Source organism: Strix uralensis, chromosome 14 (assembly GCF_047716275.1).
Source record: "Strix uralensis isolate ZFMK-TIS-50842 chromosome 14, bStrUra1, whole genome shotgun sequence".
Lineage (NCBI taxonomy): Eukaryota > Metazoa > Chordata > Aves > Strigiformes > Strigidae > Strix > Strix uralensis.
The window spans coordinates 6892906-6917073 of NC_133985.1; the positions used below are offsets into that span (position 1 = coordinate 6892906).

General features: G+C 38.4%; 1 protein-coding gene across 2 annotated transcripts in view; it reads left to right on the forward strand.

Moving 5' to 3' along the window:
- SLIT3 (slit guidance ligand 3) overlaps nucleotides 1-24168 on the forward strand; it is a 528649-nt gene that overhangs the window by 257786 nt on the left and 246695 nt on the right. For both annotated transcript variants that reach the window (XM_074883610.1, XM_074883609.1), the window contains exon 5: nucleotides 15133-15204. In XM_074883610.1, the coding sequence (XP_074739711.1) occupies nucleotides 15133-15204 (72 nt within the window). The remainder of the gene's footprint in view (nucleotides 1-15132; nucleotides 15205-24168) is intronic.

A 24168-nucleotide genomic window follows, 5' to 3' on the forward strand; every position in this document is an offset into this window, starting at 1 on the left:
GAGTCACTGAGATAGACAATTACTTTGTCAAGGTTGCAAAAGTACATTTAGGTTGGAGCCAGGCATTATGCCAGGAAATGCAGCATCTAGTACTTTTCTTGAACCCTTAGATGAGAATTGTCCATCCTTCTGACTGCAAGAGACACTTGTTTTGTTTCTTTTTCAAAGGCTGTGTTGTAGATTTTTGTACTTCTGAGCTGGCAACATGCAAAATTGGGATTCATTGTTCTAGAGTTACCAATACAGCAAGTGTTCCGATCAACGTTACTTCGATTTGCTTTTCACTGGGAAGCCAGTAAGGCCAGTGAGACCTGGGGTGGTAGCTTGTAAATGAAATAGCATTTTCTTTTTGGAGATATGTTTTAGTAGTAGTGGCTTGGGTTTGTTTTTTCTTTTAGATTTGTTTTATTGATGCCTGCAGTATTGTCACTGTGCACTGTGTAGCATCAAAGGACTGGAAGAGCTTCTCAAAAATATATTTTCTGAGAGTTCTGCACAACTTCTTCAGGTGTGGTCTAGATTTTGGAAAGTTATGTTTGGCCAGAGATGGTGGATACAAAATTGAAGCAAGTCCAGGATGGGAGTTGAAATCCCCATTGCTGGTGGGGTAAAAAGCAATGCCTCATTGCTTTGAGGCATTATGCTACCATAGTCTTCTGATACAGAAGTCTTTATAGTAACTGCATGTCTGGATAGAAAAGTTTTGCTTCCTTTTTACTTGAAGGAAAGGTATAATAGTGAGCCTCAAAGGGGAAAAAGGCCTATAATCATTTATGTTGAAGTGCTTCTTAATTCAAATGGTGTGCTACTTAGAGAATTTGATAAGAAGAATTACAACTGGAAAAGAAAGACATTTTTAAAAGCAAAGCTATTACAGGGTTCATTACTTTATTTATATGTTCTCCAAAATCACATGAATGAAGGAAAAAAATGAGAGAAAAAAATACTGGCTTCAGTTCAGAATGTCAATTACTACTTTTTTTAATCCTCTTTTCACAATTTATTTGACATCTTGAACAGTAGCCAAAAAAGCTATTATAACTATAAAACATATTCATTGGTATAAATCTCATTAAGTTGAGCAATTTAATTAAGGTATTGACATGCTTAATTGATACGTGCAAGGAGAGACCATTTTCATATCTAATTTCCATACGCTTTCTGCTGTTAAAAAAACTAGCTCCGTAAAAATGTTATAGATTCAGCTAAGCCCTGTCATCCCAAAGGAGCACTTGCTACCATTTACCTTGATTTAGAGCCAACTACTCTTCTAAGTGGAGCTCCATTAAATGGATCTGATGTATGCCTGACTCAAACATGCGTCAGCTTCTCTTATGATCAATAGTGGAATATTTATATTAATAAAGCACCAAGTTAATTAAATAAAATAGTCTTCTGGGTAAACTTAAGATACTAGGGGATGGGCAGAGAATCAATATATTCTGCCATTTGAACATTAACTATGTGCTCTGAAATTTTATGTTATCTTAGCAAAGATGCTTGCACTGTGGAAGTCTTGGATACACAAAAACTCCCAGTGCAGAAAGCCCCTGGGCATCCTGTGCAGGATTTGCTTATCGAGTTAGAGAAAAACAAACTTGGATCTGTTTGGCTTCCATAACTCCATTCCTACAAACACATTGGAAATAATTTCTTTTGGATTGGGGCTGGACACAGTCAGGTAGGTACTTTCCCAGTTGCCTGGACTATTCCAGCCTTGCCAGAGAAGCAGCGTGGTGAGAAACTTGCCAAGTAAGGGTTTATCAGTGATAGGGAAGGGGTCATAGGTCACCTATTTTGTTTTTGAAGAAAATACCCTAAAGATGTAGTGCATTGCGTGTTTCAGCCAAAAGGACAACTGTTCTTCAGCCTTTTCCAGCAGCATGGCCTGCAGCTGCTCCCATGGGCGCAGGGGCAAGCGGTGGAGCATGCAGGGGCTGTGCTGCCATGCCTCTGCTGAAACCCTCTCAGACGGAGCTGGGAGAGAGGTTCCTACGTGAGTGGGTTACTTTTGACCACTATGGAAACCTACCCCTGTTAGCGATGTAATCCTAAGTCTCAGTCACAGATTCGCATCAGTATTTTGCTCTGATAAGCAAACTCTGCTGTCCTTGTGGCATTGATGCTATTTCTATAACGTGCAGATGGCCTTCGAAGGAAGCAAGTTCCCTCAGGTACTGTTGCAGTGCACCGATACCACTTCATCCTACCTTTTATCTACACTTTAAGGCTTCAGTACGATAAAGTGAAAAATGTTTATGTAAATAATACTCCAGCTTCAAAAGAATGCCTGACTTTGATAACCATAGGAGATATGTGCAAGGTAAAGAAAATCTTAATTCAATATTAATAGGTTATTCAGTCAGCTTAGAACTTGTTCTGTGTAAATATGCTACCATCTATTTAGCCAGGGGCACCATGGCATTACTAAAAACGCCGACACCTCTGGTCCAGAGGTGAGCGACTGGGTACCGAAGCCCTCGCTGAAGGTGGAGAGCAAAGCATTCCTGCTTGCAGGCTTCGCTGGCCGGCCCTGGGCTCCTTCCTGCTCCCCTCTCACACTTCTTGGGGTTGGTTTAAAGGCAATGAGTTAAAACTGTGAGCATTAGAGCATGTTCATTTGGGCCTTCTCATCTTTAAAAATTCAGATGTGCTGCACTGAACAGCAGTCATTGCTGATGCATGGAGTGTTTATTGAGTGTCTCGTGACCATAACCTGGGGTCCATATCTGAATGGAAGGTTTCAATGAGGCCGTTCTTTGGTGACTTCTCTGTGAGAGATGCCGTCTACCATACAAAGTGAACCAAATTATCATGTAAACCCGCAGGGAGGTAGCATATGGGTTAATGTATAGAATTTATTAAAATAATCAGTACTAGTATTTCTGGGCTATTGCAGGAAAATGGCACTAATATTTTCCTGTGATGTATAATTCTGACCTGGTTAAAATATTTCTAATTACCAGGCACAGTGGAGAACGTGAAGGAATAGTCTCCTCTGTCTTATAGTGAATTTTGTCTTCCAGTAGCTAATATCAACATTTCATCATTTACTGAAAATACTTGGTTTTGTTTCTATTTTTGTATAATCTAGAAACTTCTGAAGAATACATATATATGTTTGGTGTGATTAATACTTAAAAATATGCTTCATATATGGAGAAATATACTTTAGCTCTTGGGTAATATTAAAAATCAAAGCATGTATGTTACATGTGAAAATTCAAAATATTTAATGGATGTAAAACTATACTTCTGCTGTATTATTGTGTTTAGTAAAGTGTTGGTAATGCATCCCAACCCTACCATTTAGTATTTGTTTTGCCTTTCTTCTTTTATATTATTCTTATGCTCTGTGATTTAGAAAGACTGAACAAAGAGTGCAAGCTAGAAACGACATTGGAACCATATGTGTTATAGTTGTATATAATCTGTATCATAATCATATAAATTTAACAGGGTGGGATAGGTTTAGTTAGGAAACCACTTTCTGGGTCAGACATAGTTCCCCCGTATTTAGAGTTGTCTTTCCAGAAATTAACTGTTCAAAGAAAGGGAGAGTGATTGCATCTGAGCTGGGATAAAAACAGATTCCACCGTGAATTACTTTCTGGAACCAAACAAAAACCTTTCTGTATGGAACTGTAAAGCTGAAATTGTTGTATGTTTTTTTGACTGACTTTTAGTTTCTGCCTCTTGATTGTTGGTTTTCTGTATGTACATCTGGAAGTAATGATATGAATAAATAATATCAGAATGTAAACTTTCCAAGTTTTCTAATGAAGTTAAATTTGATTTCTTGATAAGACAGAAATATGACATATGACACCCCCTTAGCTAATTGTTTTTTCAAAAGCTTGCTAAAGTAGTTGAACAGAGGTGTCACAAATTGAAGAAACTTTTGGGATAACTGGAAGTCAAGTGTTATTGTCGGGCATAGATTCTCCTGGAGACTCACATAGCTGTAGTGGACTTTAGAGAAAGTCATCATCATTCCCGGCAGTGATGAAATCAAATCACTCTGGAATTTGATATTCTTTGATTTGAGAGTGCTTCAACAATGAAACAGCAATGTGTAGACTTCTCATGGCTTCCCTTTGGAGTCTGTTGCGCAGGAGGCCTTCCTCCCTCTCCCCAGTCAGCTTTTTTACATTTAATTTAATTTTCTGAGCTGACATTGTCAATCTGAAGTTCAGCAACATGCCTGACAGTGAGTCAGAAGAAAGCCGAGTTCATTTTTGGAAGTGGCTTTATGCAAATAAATCCTTGTGCAGATCGCTGAAGCAAGGCATTTGCTGATGAATGAGAGTAGTGCCCTTGTTTCCTTGTCGTCTTCAGGAATAAAGCTCAAAATGTGCCACAAGAATCTTTGAGAGTTACTGTAAACAGTTTACACATGCCCACATCTCCCTGTGAGTATTTTGGGTGTTTAGGGATAAAAAATGAGTTTGTATTCAAAGTAGAATCTAGAGGTTTTCATAATACAATGTTTGCTTGGCTTCAGGGAATTTAACTTGACTTGTAGCTTATTCAGGCCAGGCTTGTTTGTAAGTGGCAATGAAGTCCTAGGGAGAGTGTTAATTCTTGTAAATTGTCTTGATTTTAGCTTAGTCTTCAGTAAAGTTTTAGCTTCTTGGTAGGTGATCTACCAAAGCGTTAAAATAACAAAACACTCAATAGGCTGTATGACATGATTACAAGTTTAACTTCTTTTTGGGAGGAATTTATTATTTTGTGTGCACATTACCTGAAATGTAATTTAGGTTTAGATCTCTGTTATGTTAGTTAGTGGATTTGTTCTACTAATACACTCAATTTTTATGTATTTAAAACCTATCTTCTATTTGGATGCCTTTTTCTAAAGCGTAGCACTATTGAATGATAAACTTTCTGTGCATGGAGTGGAATGCTTGAAGGTACTTTGCCTACCTGGATAGTTGTTGAAAAAAAAGAAACGGTGCTTCAGTGAATTTGTTCTTGTATGTTTGAATAAGGTAGCAGAATGAGGTTTGGCGGTATCATTCAGCTGTAATGATTGGGGTGGACCTGCTCTGAAATAATGGAATAGCTTGTGGGTTTGTGGGGCCTACCATAAAAAGAAGCAGCTAGTATTACTTAAACAGTTGCATCTTGCATTAATATCCCCAATAGAGTTAACCACTTTGTGGTATTACATCTTGGTCTAATAAATCTAGATGTCATATCCACATAGAAAAATGAATTAAAGCTACAAACCAGTCTGAAGTGTATCTTCTTACATCTGCAGTGTTTCACAGGGGCTTTCAGGGACTAAACGATTCATAGCAGTAAAGATATATAAAGGTGAAGTTGTGGAAGAAAAATAGAAGCTAAAATATGAAAGAAAGAAGGGACAAGATGCATAAAACTCTTTTGTCCTTTGTCTAAGGCTTCGGTACCTGTTAATGGAGTACAGACTGCTGAATATCACTGCAATAGATATTACTGGTCTAATATTATAATTTATTTTTAAAACTCCTATTACAGCTAACACAATAGTGTGCCCCTCTTACACTGGTACACTTTTTACCACAGCATAATAGCCTCTTGATAACCAGGCCTTAGCTATAAACAGAATGTTGTTTTTCTCACTGCAGTGCATTCAAATAATTTGCAATTCATTTCTACCTCACTAGAATAAATGGAATGTCACTGTAGTTGTTTTTACTATCCATGGATTCTGTATAATTTTTATTACTTTTATGTAGCCACAGAAATGCCTACGGTGATGATGCAAACAAATTAATTGGCCTGTTTCAGGAGAACTTCATAAAAAATAAAGCCTGGATCTTTACACATGCAATTGCTACTTACACTTATGACAATGGTCTATTTTCATAGCTAAAGTACAGGATCACAGCCTGAATCAAATAAATACTATTATGACCATAGTTTTCATTCTACTATGTGATGGTTAGGTGCACAAGAATATAACTGGTCAGGGAGGTACTTTTCTGAATATATCAGTAAAGTGCAAAAAATTATTTACTATAAAAATACTCATCATTAACAAAGGCAGAATTAGGTCAAGAAAGATCATTAAAGAGCAAGTATTCCTCCAGATGCTGATCAGTTATCCAGTGATGGTGCAGATTATTAGCTCATTTCATACTTCATCATTTCACATGTCTATCTCCTAAAATAAAAACTCACCATATTTTAAAAAAGATATAACCAATAAACTGCAAATATCTTTTTGCTTAGTGATCAGGCTGGGCTTAAAACAGGCACATTTTTCATCCATGGAGATCAGAGGAGGGTAATATTGCCTACTGATTTTTAGAATTTGCAAATACATAGGGTTTCTTTCCAATACAGCTCAGACAAAAGTATGAAACAGAAGACAGGCCAACAGTATAAAACTTGGATTTTTTAAAAATAAGCTTAAAATAAAGGAGCCTACGTATAGCTGAATTTTCTCTTTAGAAAGTATTAACATTAATAAGCAGTGAGAGACCTTTCTGAATTCACATTGTTTTGGCAGCAAGCAAATATTTACAAAAACAGAAAGTCATGGGGAGAATAATTTCCTTCTGCTGATATCAGTGCTTCGCTCCTACCTCTTTGAGGTGTGTGTTCCTACTAAATCATTTTAGTGCCTCTGTGATAATCTCACTTGGTTGGAGAAGAGTGTAATAGAAATGCATTGGTAGAATTTGGTATTGCGTAGGAACAACATCACATTGGGATCACTTTGTTTTGTCAGTGATCCAGTTGCAAATGTGTAGTAGTACTGGATAATTCCACAGTAAGATATTTTTCTATCAAAATGAATCTCTCTTAAATACATTGTCAGAATTGTGCATGCTGTTTCTCTGCTGGCAGGCCAGTCTCACCACATGCGGTAAGACTTGGTGTATAAATTGCATAAAGTGGAATACCTAATGTATATGACTTTCAAGGGGGGTTTTTTGTCTCTTGCCACACCCTGCTAGAGTACCTTGCTCTAGTCACATATTGCCTCTTACTGTGTCTTATTGTCCCCTCAATAAAAAGGAAGGATTAATTATATTGATACCATTTTGTAAAGCACTAAAACCCTACATTAAACACTACTAATAAAGAAGCCTTATTATCATTTATTAGTCAGAAGCTTTATCTTATTTCTAGAGGGCTGCTTCTCTTCAAGTGTTTCCTCTCAGTCTACTGTCAGTTACTTTCCAATTCCTGCTCCTGGATATATCCAAAGTTGAGTATAAAGACATTGAGGTAAAATTTAATTTTTGTGCGTATGTTCCAAAAGACAAAACAGATGCTGCTTTCTAAAATGAAAACTGATCTGTCTCAAGATGGGTGCTTTTAAAATAAGAGTCTCCTAAGTGCTTTCTGTTCACTATTTGCTCGGCATTTTGGAAATGGCAGGAGGAGGGAGGAAGAATTGTAAAAGTCATAAAGACAAATGTTGCCTTTAATTGGGCATTGACACACAGATTATTTTTACAGTTCATTTAAAATAGTATAAAAATATTTACTAATCTTGTAAGAGATATTCTGGTAGATTTAATTTTTTTCTGGTTTTGTGTTGAGTGCAGACAGCCAAATGTTGTAGCACTTGTCTAATTTAGTGAAAGAAAGTGGGATTTGTTTTTTTTGAAGTGACTAAGAAATTTTAAAAAATCTCTTATGAAGTGTGCACAAATGTGTATCCTCTGTTCTTTTAAACATTTAAACATTTAGAAAGCCTTCACCATGTACCACTGAGTGATCCCTGTCCCTGTAGTTGTGTCAGGACAGAAGTCATGAGTGTAAAAGTCCATGCAGGTTGGATCCCTTGAAGGGTGTTTATTAACAAATGATTTTTAATTTGGCCTTGGAGAAGGTGGAAGATGATGCTAAAATAATTATCTATTGCTGACATCTTTTTCCTCCTTGATTCCTTAGTGAACACCCATCCTCAATCTTTAAGCTCAGCCTCTGTTTAGTGTCCTGTTCTTCAGAATGAAGGCATGTGGATGTGTCTTGGGTTAATTAGACTACGTGAAGCTTTGAATGAATGCTGAAGTGTAGAGTTAGCATCTATCACCTCGCAGTAAAACCAGATCAACAAAGAAATTGTGGTGTTTATCTTCTGGAAACTTAGCAGCAGTACTTGTGCAGTAGTGCGTGACTGTGTGAAAGCAGTGAGGACTGGTTTAATTGGAATTTTTGAGCTGAATTCCCTCCCTTAAAAGAAACAAAACAAAACTAGAGTTTCTCAACAGCTTCCCAGAGCATGAACTGATAGCCAGCTGTATTATATTTAGCAAAACCACAATCACCTTGCATTGTTCAGGGTACAAAACATCTGTAGGACCTGCTCTTGTTTTGGAACTTGGATGCTGTCAACATCTATACTTTTATTGTAGTAGTAAGTAGTAGGAAGAAATTTTTTTCCTTTTGAAAAATCAGCAGTGACGCCGAGTTTCCACAGAATAATGCTATACAATACTATTGCTCTTAAGCTCTTCCCTTGTTGTAGCTCATTGGCAACAAGTTTTAGCCACTTTTTCCTCTTAGACAGAGAGCTGTAACTGCTATTTTGTGGTAAATACCATGTTTTACACTGAACAGACAGAAAGGGAGAAGCCATTGCTTCACTGAGTGCTAAGGCCCCTCCTGAGTATAGAGGTGCTGATGTGAGTGTCAGACCTGCCACAGCTTGTGCTTATTACTGTTGTAGTGAGCTGATTTGGTCTATGCTTTTCCCACCTGAAAGATGATAAATATCTTGAATTTATCTTGGTATGTTTACAAGGCTCAGAGGTAACAAATTGTCCTCAACAGCTTGCTTGGTTATTTGTCAATCCCTCTATAGAACAGGAAAAACTCCAATGTTGAACAGTTTTAGGAATACTAGGACAATAGCTCCTAAGTAAGAATAGTATTTAGCTGTTGAAAGTGTTAAATATTAATTTTAACAATTAAAAAACTGCCACGTGATTTTGGCAGAGCAGGAAAAATTTGTCTTCTGTTTTTTGCTGTAAATGAAATCCTAGCTTAATGTGATACAAAGACATTTTAAAAATATGGTTGAATATATTTACAGAGTCTGTTTTGATCTGATTTCAACGTCTGCATCCTTGAGCTTGTGTGTACTGGCACTTACACCTCCAGATACGTTTACCATGCAAGTAATTTGGATCCATTTCTTGCATACCTCAAGCATGGTGATTACTCTCTTGGCCCAGTCTTCCTAACCCACTTCTGAGGCACAGCAGCCTTTGCAAGTGCACGGTTATTGCAAAGGAGACAGATCTGCATCCTTCTACTCTGCTTCCTGAGAATAAGCGGCTGGAGCTGCATAGGAAAATGTGAACAGATTAACTGTAATGTCACCTGCTTCTTTGAAGGGACATTGTATTGATGGGCAAGAATAAATTGTAGCAATTGGAAGAGAATCTGTGCTGCAGCCCTTCTGCTGCTGGTTTTATGATCCCAGTTATGCCATGCTTGAGGTTAAGCAGTGTTTGAGGCATTGCAAGTTGTTGTGGATTGTAATAGAAACTCTGGGAGACAGCAAAGCTTCCTTGGGAATGTCAAGCCTTTAGTTAAAAGAAAAAGGCACTGTGAAGGTTAATATTCTGTGCTGGAATTGTTACAGATATAATTGAGTAAACTTCTTTCTTTTCTCTCGATTTCCTTGGTCTTTCTACCTCTTTGCATGTCACCCTGTTTTGTCTCCCTTTAGTAAGCATTGGTCACTTTGCTCTCTCACTTCAGTGGCTGTAGAAGTCCTCTTCCCTCCAGTTCTTGCTCTATGAAGAAGCTGACTTGTATCATTCTGCACTTGATAGACTTCCTTATCTTTTATTATGTGTTACTTAGAGATACATATTCTCTTTGGATTATACTCTCTAATTTTCCCCCATCTGTTACTCTTCATCTCCTTAATTGTGTTATTTAATTCAGTAAAACATTGTAGGATAGAATTTATGTGTAACATGCTGTACAAATTAAAACTAATTCTAATGAGACAAACTGCAGTGACCAGGATGTGTTAACTATGTGACCTTTTGCAGAGTAGTTCAGTTTGGTTTTAGTCCATGTGTAAAGAAATGCTGGGTTGAAGAATAGTCACTGAACTTTAATAGTGCACATAACCTCAAGAACTTTTTATTTGATTTTATTTTGGTAAATGCATAAAACTGAAATGTTATTAACCCAGAAATCCTATTTGGTAAAAGAATGTAAACAAGCTACCAACAGGCATTAACTAATTCTCATTTTTCTCAGCTGTACGTTCTGTAGCTGGAGTGAATCTAGTGGGCAAAGTACTTATTTCTTAGCATTGGTGGCAGTTGACACTTTCTTAAAATCAGCATCCATATCTTTCCATTAGTTTTATTTTGCAAAGCAAGCAAGCAACAAAAACTTTCCAGCATTACTGTCTCAGGAAGAGATGCTGGGAAATAATTGGTTATTTTGCACTCAAGCCCCATATGCAGTTGAATCAACCAGAGTTTGTCTTACAGTTTTGTATCAGCTGCTACAGAGAGAGTTGTGTGTGAGCTCTCCTTTCTTATTCCAAGAAGCAATTGAACTGTGGATAAACTAGAAAGTACTTGAAGGAATCAGGTTAGTTCTTCTGGATTTTTCCTTCATTTTAGCTGAAAATTGGTTCCATGTGTTAATGGTTAACTCTATGAGTTTACGATTTTATTATGGGATCAACATACAATAACATACTGGGAAAGATGCACGTTTGGCTGTGAAGCATTTGCTCTTGATGACTAGTTCTTTAAGTCTTTGCATTAAACTTCTAAGACATTAAAGGCAAGTCTAGTTCTTTATTGGATAACACTTAACGGTGGTCTCTTTTCTAGCCCATTTCAGCGGGAGAAATAAGAGTTGTGTTCAACCACAATAAATACTTCTTAATCACACTGCTTTTCAGGCAGTTCTTTGTTTAAAAATAATATTTTTAAATTTCAGATTCTGCATACCAAAAAAGATCTGGAAAATAACTAATAAATGCTCAAAGGGTTTTTTGTTGTTTTTGAAAAGGGAGACAACCTAAGCATAATGCTATCAGTGTTGATTTTTTATTTTTCATAGAATACATCTTATTTTCAGTACCACTGTAGCTTTGCAAATTGTATTTAAGTAGCTGTTTTAATGTTTTAGATCTGTAGTTAAAAGGAAGACTCTTATTTTATGAATGTTCATAGGATCTGTGCTCCAATTAACTGATTTATGTCCTGTCACTGGCAAAATAAAAAAAAGAGTCTTAATGTATTTTATTGCTATGTTAGATAGTTGAAATTTCACTTAGGATGCAATAACCAGTGTTAAAGCAGGAAGCTAAAACCAGCATTATAACGAAGACTGCAGAGGCACTTAGAAAATGTCAGCAGTTTTGGATGGGTTTTTTTCCTTTCCAATCCTTTTATCAGTAAGGCTCTTGCAATTCACATTTGAAGATCAGGAAAACAATATTAGACTTGCAGAGGGAGTTAATCTGTGTCCCAAACATTTTAGTTAAATTAAAATAAAAACTAAAAAAAAATTTATTGACTTGTGCCAACTCTTGTTTGAGTCTGGGTTAGACTAACGTGTGGTCTGCTGTGCTGTGAGGCCATGTAAGCCACAGCTGCTGGATTTTGTTAGCTCCTGCATCTCTGATCTGTGCAAACTTGAAGTCAATGTTCTCTACTATTTCTGTGGCTCCGTTTCCCCATTTCTGAACCGAGAGAGCTGGTTCCTTAGGGGTGTTCACCGCACGCTGCTGGCTGTGGAAGCTGTTGGTCAAACGTATCCAGTATCATCACCTGCTGTCCTCTTCACCCATCTGGTTCCTCTGTGAGCTGTTGTTGAGGCCTTTTCATGTGTGTTTCCATCAGACAGGACCCCTGTATAAGAGATGGGACACCTCCAAAAAAAAGACTGCACTTTATTGAGGCTGTGGCTGGTTGCAGGATCTCTGGGCCATTTGCACTGCTTGAAAGCTGTGTGGCTGATTGAAGTGGATGAAACTTGCCAGTATTTATCAAAATAAGAGGAAGAATAATTTAATCTAAAACCCTTTGTTTAGCTCAACATGTCTATTTTATCAGGATGCAAATGAACGTGTTTCCATTGTTGTTGAGCTTGCTGCTTTCTGTACAGAGGAACCTTTGTGAAGGAGGGTGCTCCAGATGTACTAGCACTTTTTAGTTTGTCCTTAGGTCAGGTGGTTTTGGTCAGCTCTCTAACATTGTCCATTAGGGTGAGGATTTTTGGAAGTCTATGTTTCTCTAAAGCTGGAATTTTTCTGATTTCCTGCACGCAGGCATTGGACTTGTCTTCCATTACAGGTGGCTTGAAACCTCTGTCTAAGAAATAGAAAATGTATTAATAATCATATTTTATTTTTCTTCAGTTGTCATTTATTTTTCTTGAAAATCACAAATTTTTTCTGTCTGTTGTTCTTTAGGTGTTTGTTTTGTTTTGGCCTCACATTAGTTTATTTGGTTTTCTGCAGTTACTATTAATAACTAATATTTATTTTACATACTGTCAGTGAGAGCTTCCCATTTTGTCTGTTATGAGAAGTAGGGAATGAAAAGCTGAAACTTTAAGCTAAACTATGTAGACAAGTTGCTTGTTACAGCCTTCTGCTCCCTCAGAGCAAGTTTTGTGAAGTGCACGGACTGAAGCCTGGGTGGTGGTTGCTCGCTTATGAAAGATGCTTAACAGAAGTTTGTCACATTGTTAGGCAGCAGAGATGAACACTATTCCTAAGCACCTCAAAAAGGGAAGATTATAATTGTGAGAAGACAGTTATGGAAAATGAAACATGCATTTGTGTATTTTCTTCCATGCTGCATCACTAATGCCATGCAGGCTCGTCAGACCACTAGAGATATTTATGAAATCAGTCCACAATCCTGGAGATTTAGAGAGGCAGTATCGTTAGCTAGAGGAGAGTGCCTAAATGGAAAATAAAATTAATACAATTTACAAGAAGATTGTCAGAGAAAAAGGATGAATTTCCTACAGTCTCCTGTATTTGCCTGACTGCAAGTGAGAGCTGAGCATAAAGACAAAGCAGAAAGCAAACCCATAAATTAGCCCTTTTAGACCGCAATAATATTAGAAAATAACACTTGAAAACCTAATTTGTTTTTAAACCTGATTTGAAATAATGCACAATAAAATACCAGAGAAACGCAACTTGAGGTGTTGGTGGGTTTAGTGTGATTTTATTTGATCACACAATTCTACTTTTTCAGGCCCTTTTTGTTCTGCATTGCGTGTCTCTTGCTTTCAGATCTTACTAATTTTTGCCTTCCTAAGCCATTTTGTCATGCTTTTACAATTGGCCTGTAGCTGCACTGCGCCTCACTGTCACACCAGTGACTCCCGGTCATGAAATTGATCTTTAGCATAAGACTTCCTTCTTATCGGTCAGAAATACACTTTACTTTCGACTCTTCTCTGTCCAGGTTGCCTCATCATTTGTCAGGGTTGAAGGTCTGTCTTTAAAGAACTAATATTTTGTTGCTGGTAAAAGAAAGGGGAGGTGAAGGAAGGGTCAGGGTGTGGATCAGTGTTAAACAAATTGTGAAGGTCACAAAGAATTTTAATCTGGCTTGAAAAAGAGACTTGTAGCCAACAGCACATTTTTGTTTGTGATGGTCTGAATGGACAATTGTGGCTACTCTGAGAATTTGGTGTAGACTGCTTGACTGGTATAAATTGAATTAGTCTCATGACAAGGACATAGTTCCCTTTTTTTTCTATCTGCCTGATGGAAAGCAGAAGAAAGCCCTGCGTGACATGTCTTGACCTGCAATGTCAATGTGGGCTTTTGTGACAGGCTCTGATTTCTGGCCTCTCATTTGATAAAGCCAATTTGGTGGAGACTAGAAAGGAGGTTTGCTGCAACACTAAATGTACTTACAGAAAAGAGTATCGGGTGGTGAGTGCAGATGACTGCCATTCCATCTTAATAGTCATTAGAAAGCCAGAGTTTCTTTCTGAAAATGGGGCAAAGCCTTGGGCTTGTATAACACAGGGACACAGTCACACCAAATGATGCACTGTGTGATATCCTGTGCTGTGGTATCACTTTTTTTTTGTCCTTTTGTCCAGCCATCCCTGTGCCTTTCATTTCCTCCATTTGCTTATTTCTTAAATTTTCCTTTCCCATTTTTCTGCCTTCCTTTCATCTTCTTACATTTCTCTGTTCCCTCCACTTTTTACCCTAAATTGGAGTGAAATTCCTTCCTCTTTTCCATGCTGACAGGGCACCAGCAAAGAAATCATTGTGAGTGCTGTTTTCCCTGAGGCTGAAAATATCCCAACTTTATGATTTTGTGTCCATTTCCCTCCAATTCCTGATGCCCTCCATCCTCCCTCCATTGACACTGGTAGAAGGTTGCAAACTTGGAAAATTCCAGTGGAAATATTTATAGTGCATCAAAGGAAAAAGCAACCGAATGCAGGTGGTGTAATGGAAAACTGTAACCTGAGGTGCTCATTGTTCTACCTGCACTCACAGTGCAGATGTAATGATTTAAATTGAAACATTTTGTAATGTTTTAAGTACTAGAAAGAAATTTTGAATTGCTGTTGTGGGGTTTTTTTATAAACAAGGTTAAAAGTTCTGTCGTTCCCATTAATACATAATGCAGTGGGGTTTTCTTAATGCAGTGGATCAAGATCTTTTCACTGAAAATTTACAAAACTCACAAGGAAATGATTGTCACGTTTATCCTGAATATTAATTTCAAATAAGGGGCTGTAATCTGAGCAGGGGTAGCCAAGTATTTTTGCAGTCAGTAAACAAACAGGAGCATGGTGAGAAAATTACATTTACTCTACAGAGTTGCAATTTCAAAGCATAAGATTTCGCTGCAGGTGTTTTGACAGCAAATCATGGTATTGTGCCAGTGTCGTGATACATTTGAGTGATGTTTTCTGGAAGTTCTGTCATTTGCATCATGAGTTCTGGTGTTTTTTGTTGGAGAGTCATTTCAGCTCATGCCACAGACCTCTAGAGGAGATAGAGAAAATTGAAAACATTGTGTGGTGTAACAAATCCAGAAACATCTACTTTTCCAAGCATGTGTATGTTCCAATTGTCTCATGTAGATTTGAGAAATGTCTTCTCTTTGTTAATACAATGTGGGTTTTTTTTCTTCCCTTATTCAGAGACCTGAGTGAAAACCAGATAAAAGGAATCCCTAGAAAGGCCTTTCGAGGAATCATTGATGTGAAGAACTTGTAAGTGACAACTTCATTAATATTTGTTGTGAAAAACATTCTCCCTGGGTTACATTTGGCTGTTACTATTTGTTTGAGCACCGAGTGGTTAGTTCTGTGCAACACAAAAGGGAGCTGTGGACCCTGCTGTGTGCAGCAGGTTATTGTCAAGGGCCTGACGTGCTACTTTGGTCCGCATGTATGCTGTGCAACACGCCTGGGGAAGTTTTCAGCACAGAACAAAAGTATACTTAAAGGCTTTACCCCTCCCTGCAGTATTGTCCTGCAAAATCCAGTGAAATCATAGTCCAAGCCTTGAAGCAAGATATGCATAGGAAAAGAACTGGTAGTTTGGGGGTGAAATCAAAATATTTCACTTAGATTAAATTTTCTGTCCCACCACGTGGGTGGGAAGTAAACATGGCAAAATGTGGCACACAGGCACAACAGTTGAGCACAGATATTGGAAAATTAAAAATAAAGTGGGAAATTAACGGTGCATGCTTTGAAAGTTTGTATTGAAAACAAAAATATTTTTTTAAAGCCATTAAAGAGAGAAAAGGGGGTTTTGCAGTTTGTGCTAATGAAGCTAGCTTGTCCTATCCATTTTCTATAACATACAGTCTGAAATATGTGTAAATAAGGACTTTGAGCTCTGTATTTCCAGAGCTGCTAGGGGCTCTTAAACGTTATGTACCAGAAATGCATTTTTGTGTGCACCCACACACTAACACGCTATTGGCATCATTAGAGTCAACACAAGGTGAATTGAAAAAGGAAATAACAGCCACCAAGTTGGCAGAGTCAGGATTTCCTGAGAAAACTTGCAGTCACTCTCAGAACCATTTCAGGGCCATTAGTATTAGCACAGTGTTACCGCATCAGTAGCTGAAATCTGATACCTCAGAGCGTTAAATATTGTAAGCATAAATAGTGTGGATTTTTTGGGATTTACTTAGTGGAAGATTCAGCTAAAGGAGATCTAAAAAGAAGCACTTCTCTACAAACAGTCTTGCAACGTACCTGTGCTCTGTTTTAATTTCAACAACCTCTTTAGTATCCCGACTAGATATTTTTCTATAGGTAGCATCGAAACTGTTAAGAACAGTCAGCATGAGTCAGAGCATGACCACACCTGCATCCAAGGGCAAAGCACAATTCTTGTACTTTCTCTGGTGATGCTGTGTTGCAGGGAATATCACATCACTGGGGTTTGTGCAAGGGAGACAGTACTGCAAAGACCAAAGCAGGACTTCTCCCAAAACTGGAAAGCGTAGGCACAGGAGCAGCAATGCTGTGAGATGCCCCCTCCTCTCTCTGAGCACTGTGCAAGGTTCCTTTGGAGACTTCGGGATAGTCAGGATGTGAAGGCTTTTACATGTCATATAACGTTTACAGCTGTTTCTGCAGGCGTTCAGCATACTAAGCTTGCATTTCTTCAATGGTTTGTTACTTACTTCACTTATTCAACAGTGACTTTAGCTTTTCAGCTTTTTTACCCAAATGTCAGCCTGAGAAAACACATCTTGAGGAGTCAGTTAAACTCATCCAGCCTGTATTTTAATGTTCCTCTTCAGTGGACGAGCATCAGAGGACCTTTGTGAGCAGGTCTAGTTTTTAAGACATGAGAAAATACTAGAGGATATAATTTGTAGTGGAAAGAAGTTTGTGGATTTGTGACAGAAGCATGGCTTTTTTATCACGTTAGCATGAACTTTACTTACATTGTGTAATCTAGAGGAACAATAGATGGTAACTTTCCCAGCTATAATTCAGTTAGCTGTCTAACTTCATTTAAAATAGCAAAGTTTACAGAGTTGATTTCACCTCTGGTAAGCTGTCAGAAAAATCACAGGTGTTCTCTGATTTATGCACCCAGTCTCAGTGCAGAGGAACCAGGGTCTCGCCTTTACATGAGCCAGTATCAAGGGATGGCTGACTGGAGTTTTTACAGGAACTCTATAAATGTTGGGATCTAAAGCTTTAAGAAAAAATTGTGACTGCCAAGTTAGGCAGTATCTATTTATTTTGCTGTAAAAGACACAGTATCAGAAGTGCTTTCCCGTGGCCCCTGTTTCTGTCTCAGGAATACTGAACTTATCACAGAATCATAAAATAATTCTGGTTGGAAGTGACCTCTGGAGGTCATCTAGTCTAACCTCTGGCTCAGCAGGAGCACAAAGATTAGTAGTCTAATTAATAGATTTGCTGATGTGACCCACAAGTACTGATTGTTTAGATAAATTGAAGGAGAAGCAGACTTTTCACTCAGATCTATAGTAATTTTTTCTTGGTAAGGAATGGATGAATTGTTGTACCCAGTGTGGTCAGATGACTGTTGCTTCCAGACATAGACTTTAGTGGCCTGTGAGTTGCTGAGAAAAATGTGACAAAATCTTGAGCCAACTTGCTGCTGAAAAAGCATTAAAATTTCTGCAGCAATAACTATAAGGGTGTGATGCAAGTTGAACCAAGTTAATATTTAAAGCTCTTAAAGCTTTAAGCAGTAAGCTTAAACATGCCAATTCCCATTCTCAGTCTAGATTTGGCAGCCAAATCGCTCCCTCCTGAGTCACAGAAATGACCATGCCAATGAGCATGAGTGTTCAAGCACCTAGAGGAGGAGAATGAATCTTCGCCTTTCAGTGCCGTTCAGCTGTTCAGACACCTGCACTGCTAATCGCTTGGTGACTCTCTTGACACATACGCGCTAACGTGATAGCAGCAGGGTTGGCCGTTTCTATGGTTATCACTTTGCAGATTTATTGTACTATCTCAGAGTTCTTCCACCTTATAAAGCATGTTTTAGAGGGATCTTGGAGATTTTTAGACATAAGAAATAAAGTTACATATTCTCCCACGCTTTCCGACCCTGTCCAATTTATCTTTAAAATTCATATAGGGAAAAGCTGGCATGGAGTTGTCTCTGTTTTCATGGCTTGACATTTAATATGGCCTCAAATTCTTCAAGTTTGTACATAAAGTGTCCAAATATCACGGCAAAAATAATAACTCTATAGGTATTATAATAAGGACACAGCAAGTGCTAGACCATGTGAAAGCCTCCAGATTAATGCTGTCTTTAACAGCAGCTTGGAAAGCTTCCCTCAGGAAAAAATGCAGAGAAGATGATGCAATAGACTAAGCCAGGGCATGAATTCCTTTTGGATACATGCTCTGAAATATGCAGCCTAAGGGCTTAATATAAATTACAGTGGGGGCCATTTGGAAACCCGATGAGAGCTACCCTATCTCAGCATGGCCATAGCAGTAAGCGACACAAAATGGCAGGCTGTGTCCTGTTGGAGCATACTGGTGTAAAACAAAAAAAATCCTGAATTTAAGGGAAGAGGTGCTGCTGCATGTGCTAAATGATGAGAGTCTTTGGTGATGTCCCTCAAGCACCAGGACTGCAGCACTGGCTTGGTACCGATACAATTTTGGTAATTTAAAAAATAAATGTTAAGATGATAGGAAAGAAAAAAAAAGTGTTATAGAAAGCAGTGTTTCAGGATATATTTCACCATGTCTTTCTTTTTAAATGGTAAAAGCTTTCTATCTTTTGTCAATCTCTTAGCGGAGAAGTGAGTCCAAGAAAATGGGCTCTCATAAGGGCTGTGCTAAAGAAGAGCTTTGAAATGTCAGGGAGGACAGTGTTTTTGCATGAGACAAAGCAAAGCAGAGGCTGGCAAGATGAGGTTTTAAAACTCCCAAGTCAGGCAAATTTTGTTGTGTGAATTATTTTCATAAGAAAAGTTTTCTGCTGTTTGAATATAAAATCAAAGGAAGAATCTGCACACAATAAATTAGTAACTCTATTTCTAATTAAAATATAGAAATAATTATGCAGTTTTAGAAAGTTTCATGAACACATAATGCCCATTACCAATAGTGAACTTATATGGGAATTTGGCGTAAACTGGCACTTTGAACATATTGTTGAATAGATGCATAAATGCTACTCAGTGGTCCTAAAAGAGTTGAACAAGAAAGGGCAAGAGAGGGCCAGCTTGCAGTGTGCACCTGTATTTAATTTCTGTTACTTATTACTTAGAGAACAGGAAATGTTTCTTGCAGGAATCTAGCCCCAAGTAAGCACGTTTATTTCAAGAATTAAAGTATATGGATTTGGGTCTTGTTGAGCTTTGGGCTAACCCAGCACTGTCAGCCGTGGCCTTCCATCATAAAAATATATAGAGCTGCTTCTTGGATTTCTTCACATTTACTTTGTATCACATCTTGGCATTCAGATGAGTTTTTCTCGGGTGAGGCATTCCTGCAGTTTCTGTTGAATTAGCTTACCCAGCCCACCTTATTGAGGACAGCCAGATTCCCAGAATAGGAATATGTGGAGGTTGACTCAAATAAAGATCCTGCAACAGCAGCAACCGTTCTTTTAAGGCATTGCTTGTGGTTATTGGCAGTACGCTCCCAGCTCCTTCTCCTGCCATGCTCTTTTCAGGACCGTGAAGCTGAACCTAACCAACTGAGCTGTGCATGTATTGCAAAGCATTGTAGGAATGTGATTCTTGGAGGCACGATGATAGCGGGACTTGTGTTGTGGGAATTGTTTCCCCATAAGAACGCACAGGACAGATTTCAAAGAATTACTCTTACTGGCAGGTTTCTGCCCTGTGTCCTTTTGCCATCTCTTGACAGAAGTTTATTCCTTTGTTTTGCAGCACTGCAGTAAGGAAATTCAATAGCCCAAGACCTGCCAGCAAGCAGAGATCTGTCTGAGACTAAAATGACAAGACTCTGGTTGTGTGTTTACCTAAGCCTTTGCTCCTTTGTCACCCATTCCTATCTTGCACCTTTCAGACTGAAGGAAAAGCTAATTCTGAAAGCAGTGAGAGTGCAAACGTACATCTCATGTATATGCAGAGTGCAGCGACTTGGTGTCAGTGCAGCCTCCATGACCCACATCAGGGAGCAAGTGCTGGTGGCAGAGCTGGGTGGTAGGAACTGGCATGTGCCCATACTATCTATAGGGTTCAAGCTTTGCTTTGCATGGTCCTCTCTTTCACATCAATACCTCCCAGCCATCTTGTCTAGGCTGTGCTTTTTACAAGAAAGGTTGGACCAGATGGTCTCTGAGGTCCCTTCTAACACGGTATTCTATGATTAAATGATTCACCGAAAGGAAAATAGTGTAGATGCATGGGGAGAATGACAGAGCAGCAGAGCAGAGGGAGAGCCAACCTGATAGGGTAGACACCCCGTTTGAACACCACACAGAGCTAAAGCCATGTGAAATTGCACAGTTACTGCTTTTTCTGTGAGGAGTTGCCTGCCATTTCTTGTTCTTGATTCACTGGAGCTCAGTCCTGTGCGTATTCAGCTTCTGTCTTTTTCCTTTTGTAGGCTTTGACTATAAGGTGGAATTCTGTAGCACTGGGATTCAGAAAAACACGAGCTAACAGGTTCATCTGTCATGATAATACAGGCTTATTGCATTTCTGTCTAAATATTTCTCAGCCGCACATAAGGTAATAGCTCATATTACTAGACCTGCAAGCTGCTTTCCCTGCGTCCTGGGGCCACTTAGGAAATCGTGGGTAATATACTTCTTTATAGCCCTAAAGGTTCCTTTGGAGAAGGAATTAAGCATTTAGATTTTTTTTTAAAAATGCAGAAATACATTAGCACGTATATAACATTTAGCACTTCTGTAAGTTAGTACATATTTATTTTCCTAGTGGTTACATTACCTGTGCAATGTAAAAAATCAGAGCTGTGTGACTACTGTAAAATATTTTTGTGACTATTAGTTTCAGTTTCTTATTTGTTAGATGGCTTTTCCTGGAAGATACTCTGACTTTTTCTGCATGCATCTACTATTAGCATCGATCTATGTGACTTTTACAAAAATTAAACATCTAAATTGCACAGTCAGGTTTTGGAAGAAGCTGAACTTGCTCTTTACATTGAGAGGTATTTTGCATTCACCTACACAAAATATAAAAATGTTCCTATGTTGGTTTTTTATCCATCAGAACCAGCACTGCAGAGCATATTTGTAATTTTTAGCATTCAACCATAGAATAGAAATAATTAAACATACCTGTCAAGTTAAAATAATGAATAAACCCAAAGAAATAGTGATTGATTTGTGTGTAGCCATTTCACTAGCAGAAAGCAAGCAAGTGATTGTGAATTATTTGCCGTACATAAATATGCAGTATATCTTAATGAAATGTTCCAGTAGAAGACTTAACTCCTTTAGTCTGGGTTCTCAAGGGAAGCTATTATCCAGAGCCCTCTGAAATTCCAGGCCTTAGTTTCTTGACATTTGTGTACAGTATTCACTGTTACTATTGCAATTTGCAGTGAAATAAAACAAAAGGAGGAAGATAAACAGTCGGCCAGATTTTCCACTCTTTGGTGTAAAATCTGGAATAAGTCTACTGAAGTCAGTGGTTGGCCTCAAATAAAAGCAATGAAATGGCTAGAGGAGAATTGATTATCACATGTTGGCTTGTGTATTTGCTTATGTGTCTTTCAATAGACTGAATAATATGTGTCTGTATTTGATGATGCGCATGAAAGGCACAGTATATTTTAAATATGAATACATGAAAATTTAAAGAAAGGATAAATTTCTATTACGGAACAGATTCCAGGTTGCTTTGATCTCAGCTGGTATTTTTGAGTGTTTTCAGAGCTGGCAAAACAGGTCAGAGGTATTGAAACAGTCAGCTATTTGAAAATACTCATTAGAGATAAGCCTTTTACACTCTTTAGGGGGTGAAAAGATCCTATTACTTCAACCTTAAAAATCTGTAAACAATTTTCCTCCTTCTTATCCATAAATTCACACTGCACTCAATGTATTCCAACAGTGTATTCCTTTCTGTCTCCTGTAATTGGTATTCACTGTGATAGTGACCATAATGAATTCAACAGAGATCTCTGTCACCATCACATTTGCTTTCCTAGAAATTCCGTTGTAATGCAGCATTATTATAACATTAAAATAACATGTTACCAACTTGCTACCTTCTATGGAGAAGCATCACCTGCAGTGTAAGTTAATTTTATGAATATATTAGTTTGAGCTTTTGCCATCTGTTCTACCCGTTATAATAAATGCAGAAAGCATATTAACTCATTAAAAAGAGATGATTGATTGAAATGCACATGCATGTTCCCAACACAATGCAGAATGCGTTTAAGGTGAGGTATGCAAAACCAACCAAGCAGAGAGTCTGAGTCTTAGCAGTGGACATTTTGTGATACCGTAATATTTATTTCTTCACATCTTCAGCTGGCCTCATGCAGAGGGCCAGCACGCCAAGTGACACGGAAGGTGGTTGCTTCGTTTGCTTCTTGAGAGTCGTGCCTCTGCAGGGCCTGGCTGGCTCTGTATTGCAGTTTTGCTCGGGGAACTGCTGCTGGCTATACTGCCTGAGGACAGTTTGGCATGTATTATCCCTTTGCTTTTCTGTCTTCTAGTTTATTCAGTTCTGAATCACTAACCTTTAAAATCTACCTGCCCTGATCTTTCTAAGTAACTTCTTTTGTCTATCTCATAGTAAAAATCAGAGAAAAAAAGCAACAAAACCTACATGCTATGCAGCCTGACTTCTGGCAGGCACGTGTGGGGAGGAATTGCATTTTTGTTAGCCCCCACCTGAAGGTGCCTCCTTACTGCTCGCCCTGTCTTTTTCCATCAGGAACATCGTAGCTGCTGCAGCCACAGCCACAAGTAAACCTGTTAGGAATGTAGAGATTAAAACTTCAAATTTAATTCAGAAACCGCATCCTTTCAATCACAGTTTCTTCTCTGCCTACAGTGAATAGGTATGGCCTTTCTTCTTTTTATTTGTGCTGCAGTGGGAAGGGTAGGCAACACGTACGCACCATCTGTACTTCCTGACAGCCCGTAGAAGTACAGCATCTTGGGCACAAGGGTGCGTGCCCTGTCTGTAGGGAAGGCTGCCCTTGTATCCGTTCCCTCACAGAAGAGCCTAGTGCAGGATGGCTGCAGGTGAGCAAAGCGCCTTGAATAAGGAGTTAATTCTGCATTTTTCTAGAATATGGTACATAGACAGTGCCTTCTGAATAGCTCTGCTCTTTACCAGTTTATCGTGATTGTCAAGAAATACCGTGTATTTCAAGTGTCATTACAATCCTGAAACTTTTGCATTTATCTCTTTTAACATCGTAAGGAGTAGTCATTATTCAAAACTACCCTCTTGGGAAGAAAGTTTTGTGGGATTTTTGCCTTGTCCACTGATGCTAAAAGATGCCGGTTCAGCAGTAATCTTGCTAGCTAGTGAGCTAATTTCAGTCTTGATAGCACATTTTTGCAAATGCTTAGCAGTAGTGTTATGTCAGCTCTTCACATAGTGAACTACAAGGTTTGGTCCCAACCTGCAGGATATTCCTGTGGTTTATGAGAAGAGCTGGTAAAGGGAATGATGCTTCTTTGCTTTATTCCTGAACAACCTGGGATGGTCCCAAATGCATCAGGGAGCAATGGCAGAAACATGCACAGGCTAATAACCTGCAAATTCTGCAACACACATGATAAATACTGGAAAACTCCAGAACCATTTTATGAAGTATTTAAACGTATGTCATATTTGGTAGTGTGGTTAGACTATACTTGCATTTTTAAAACACATTTTGGTTTATGTAATCTCCTTTCCCATGTCCCTTGCTAATAAATAAAACAGCAGCTGGACTAACCAGCACAGAATGATCTTAAATCTGTTGAATGTGCTAAACTACCACTTCTACTTTACTTGAGATTGATTTCACAGATTGAAAAAGCACTGGTGATTTTTTTTTTTTATTTTAAATGAAAACATCTGCATTAAGCAGAGTGGATGTGTCCTCCTGTCCAGTTGCATTTCAGGAAGTATTTGTTTCATGGATGCCTGTAGTTGTGGGTTCGACTAGCCACAAGGGATCTGTCACCGACAACTCATTAAAAGCTGAACCATCACTCCTGAGAAACAGATTTCCTCACTGTAAAGG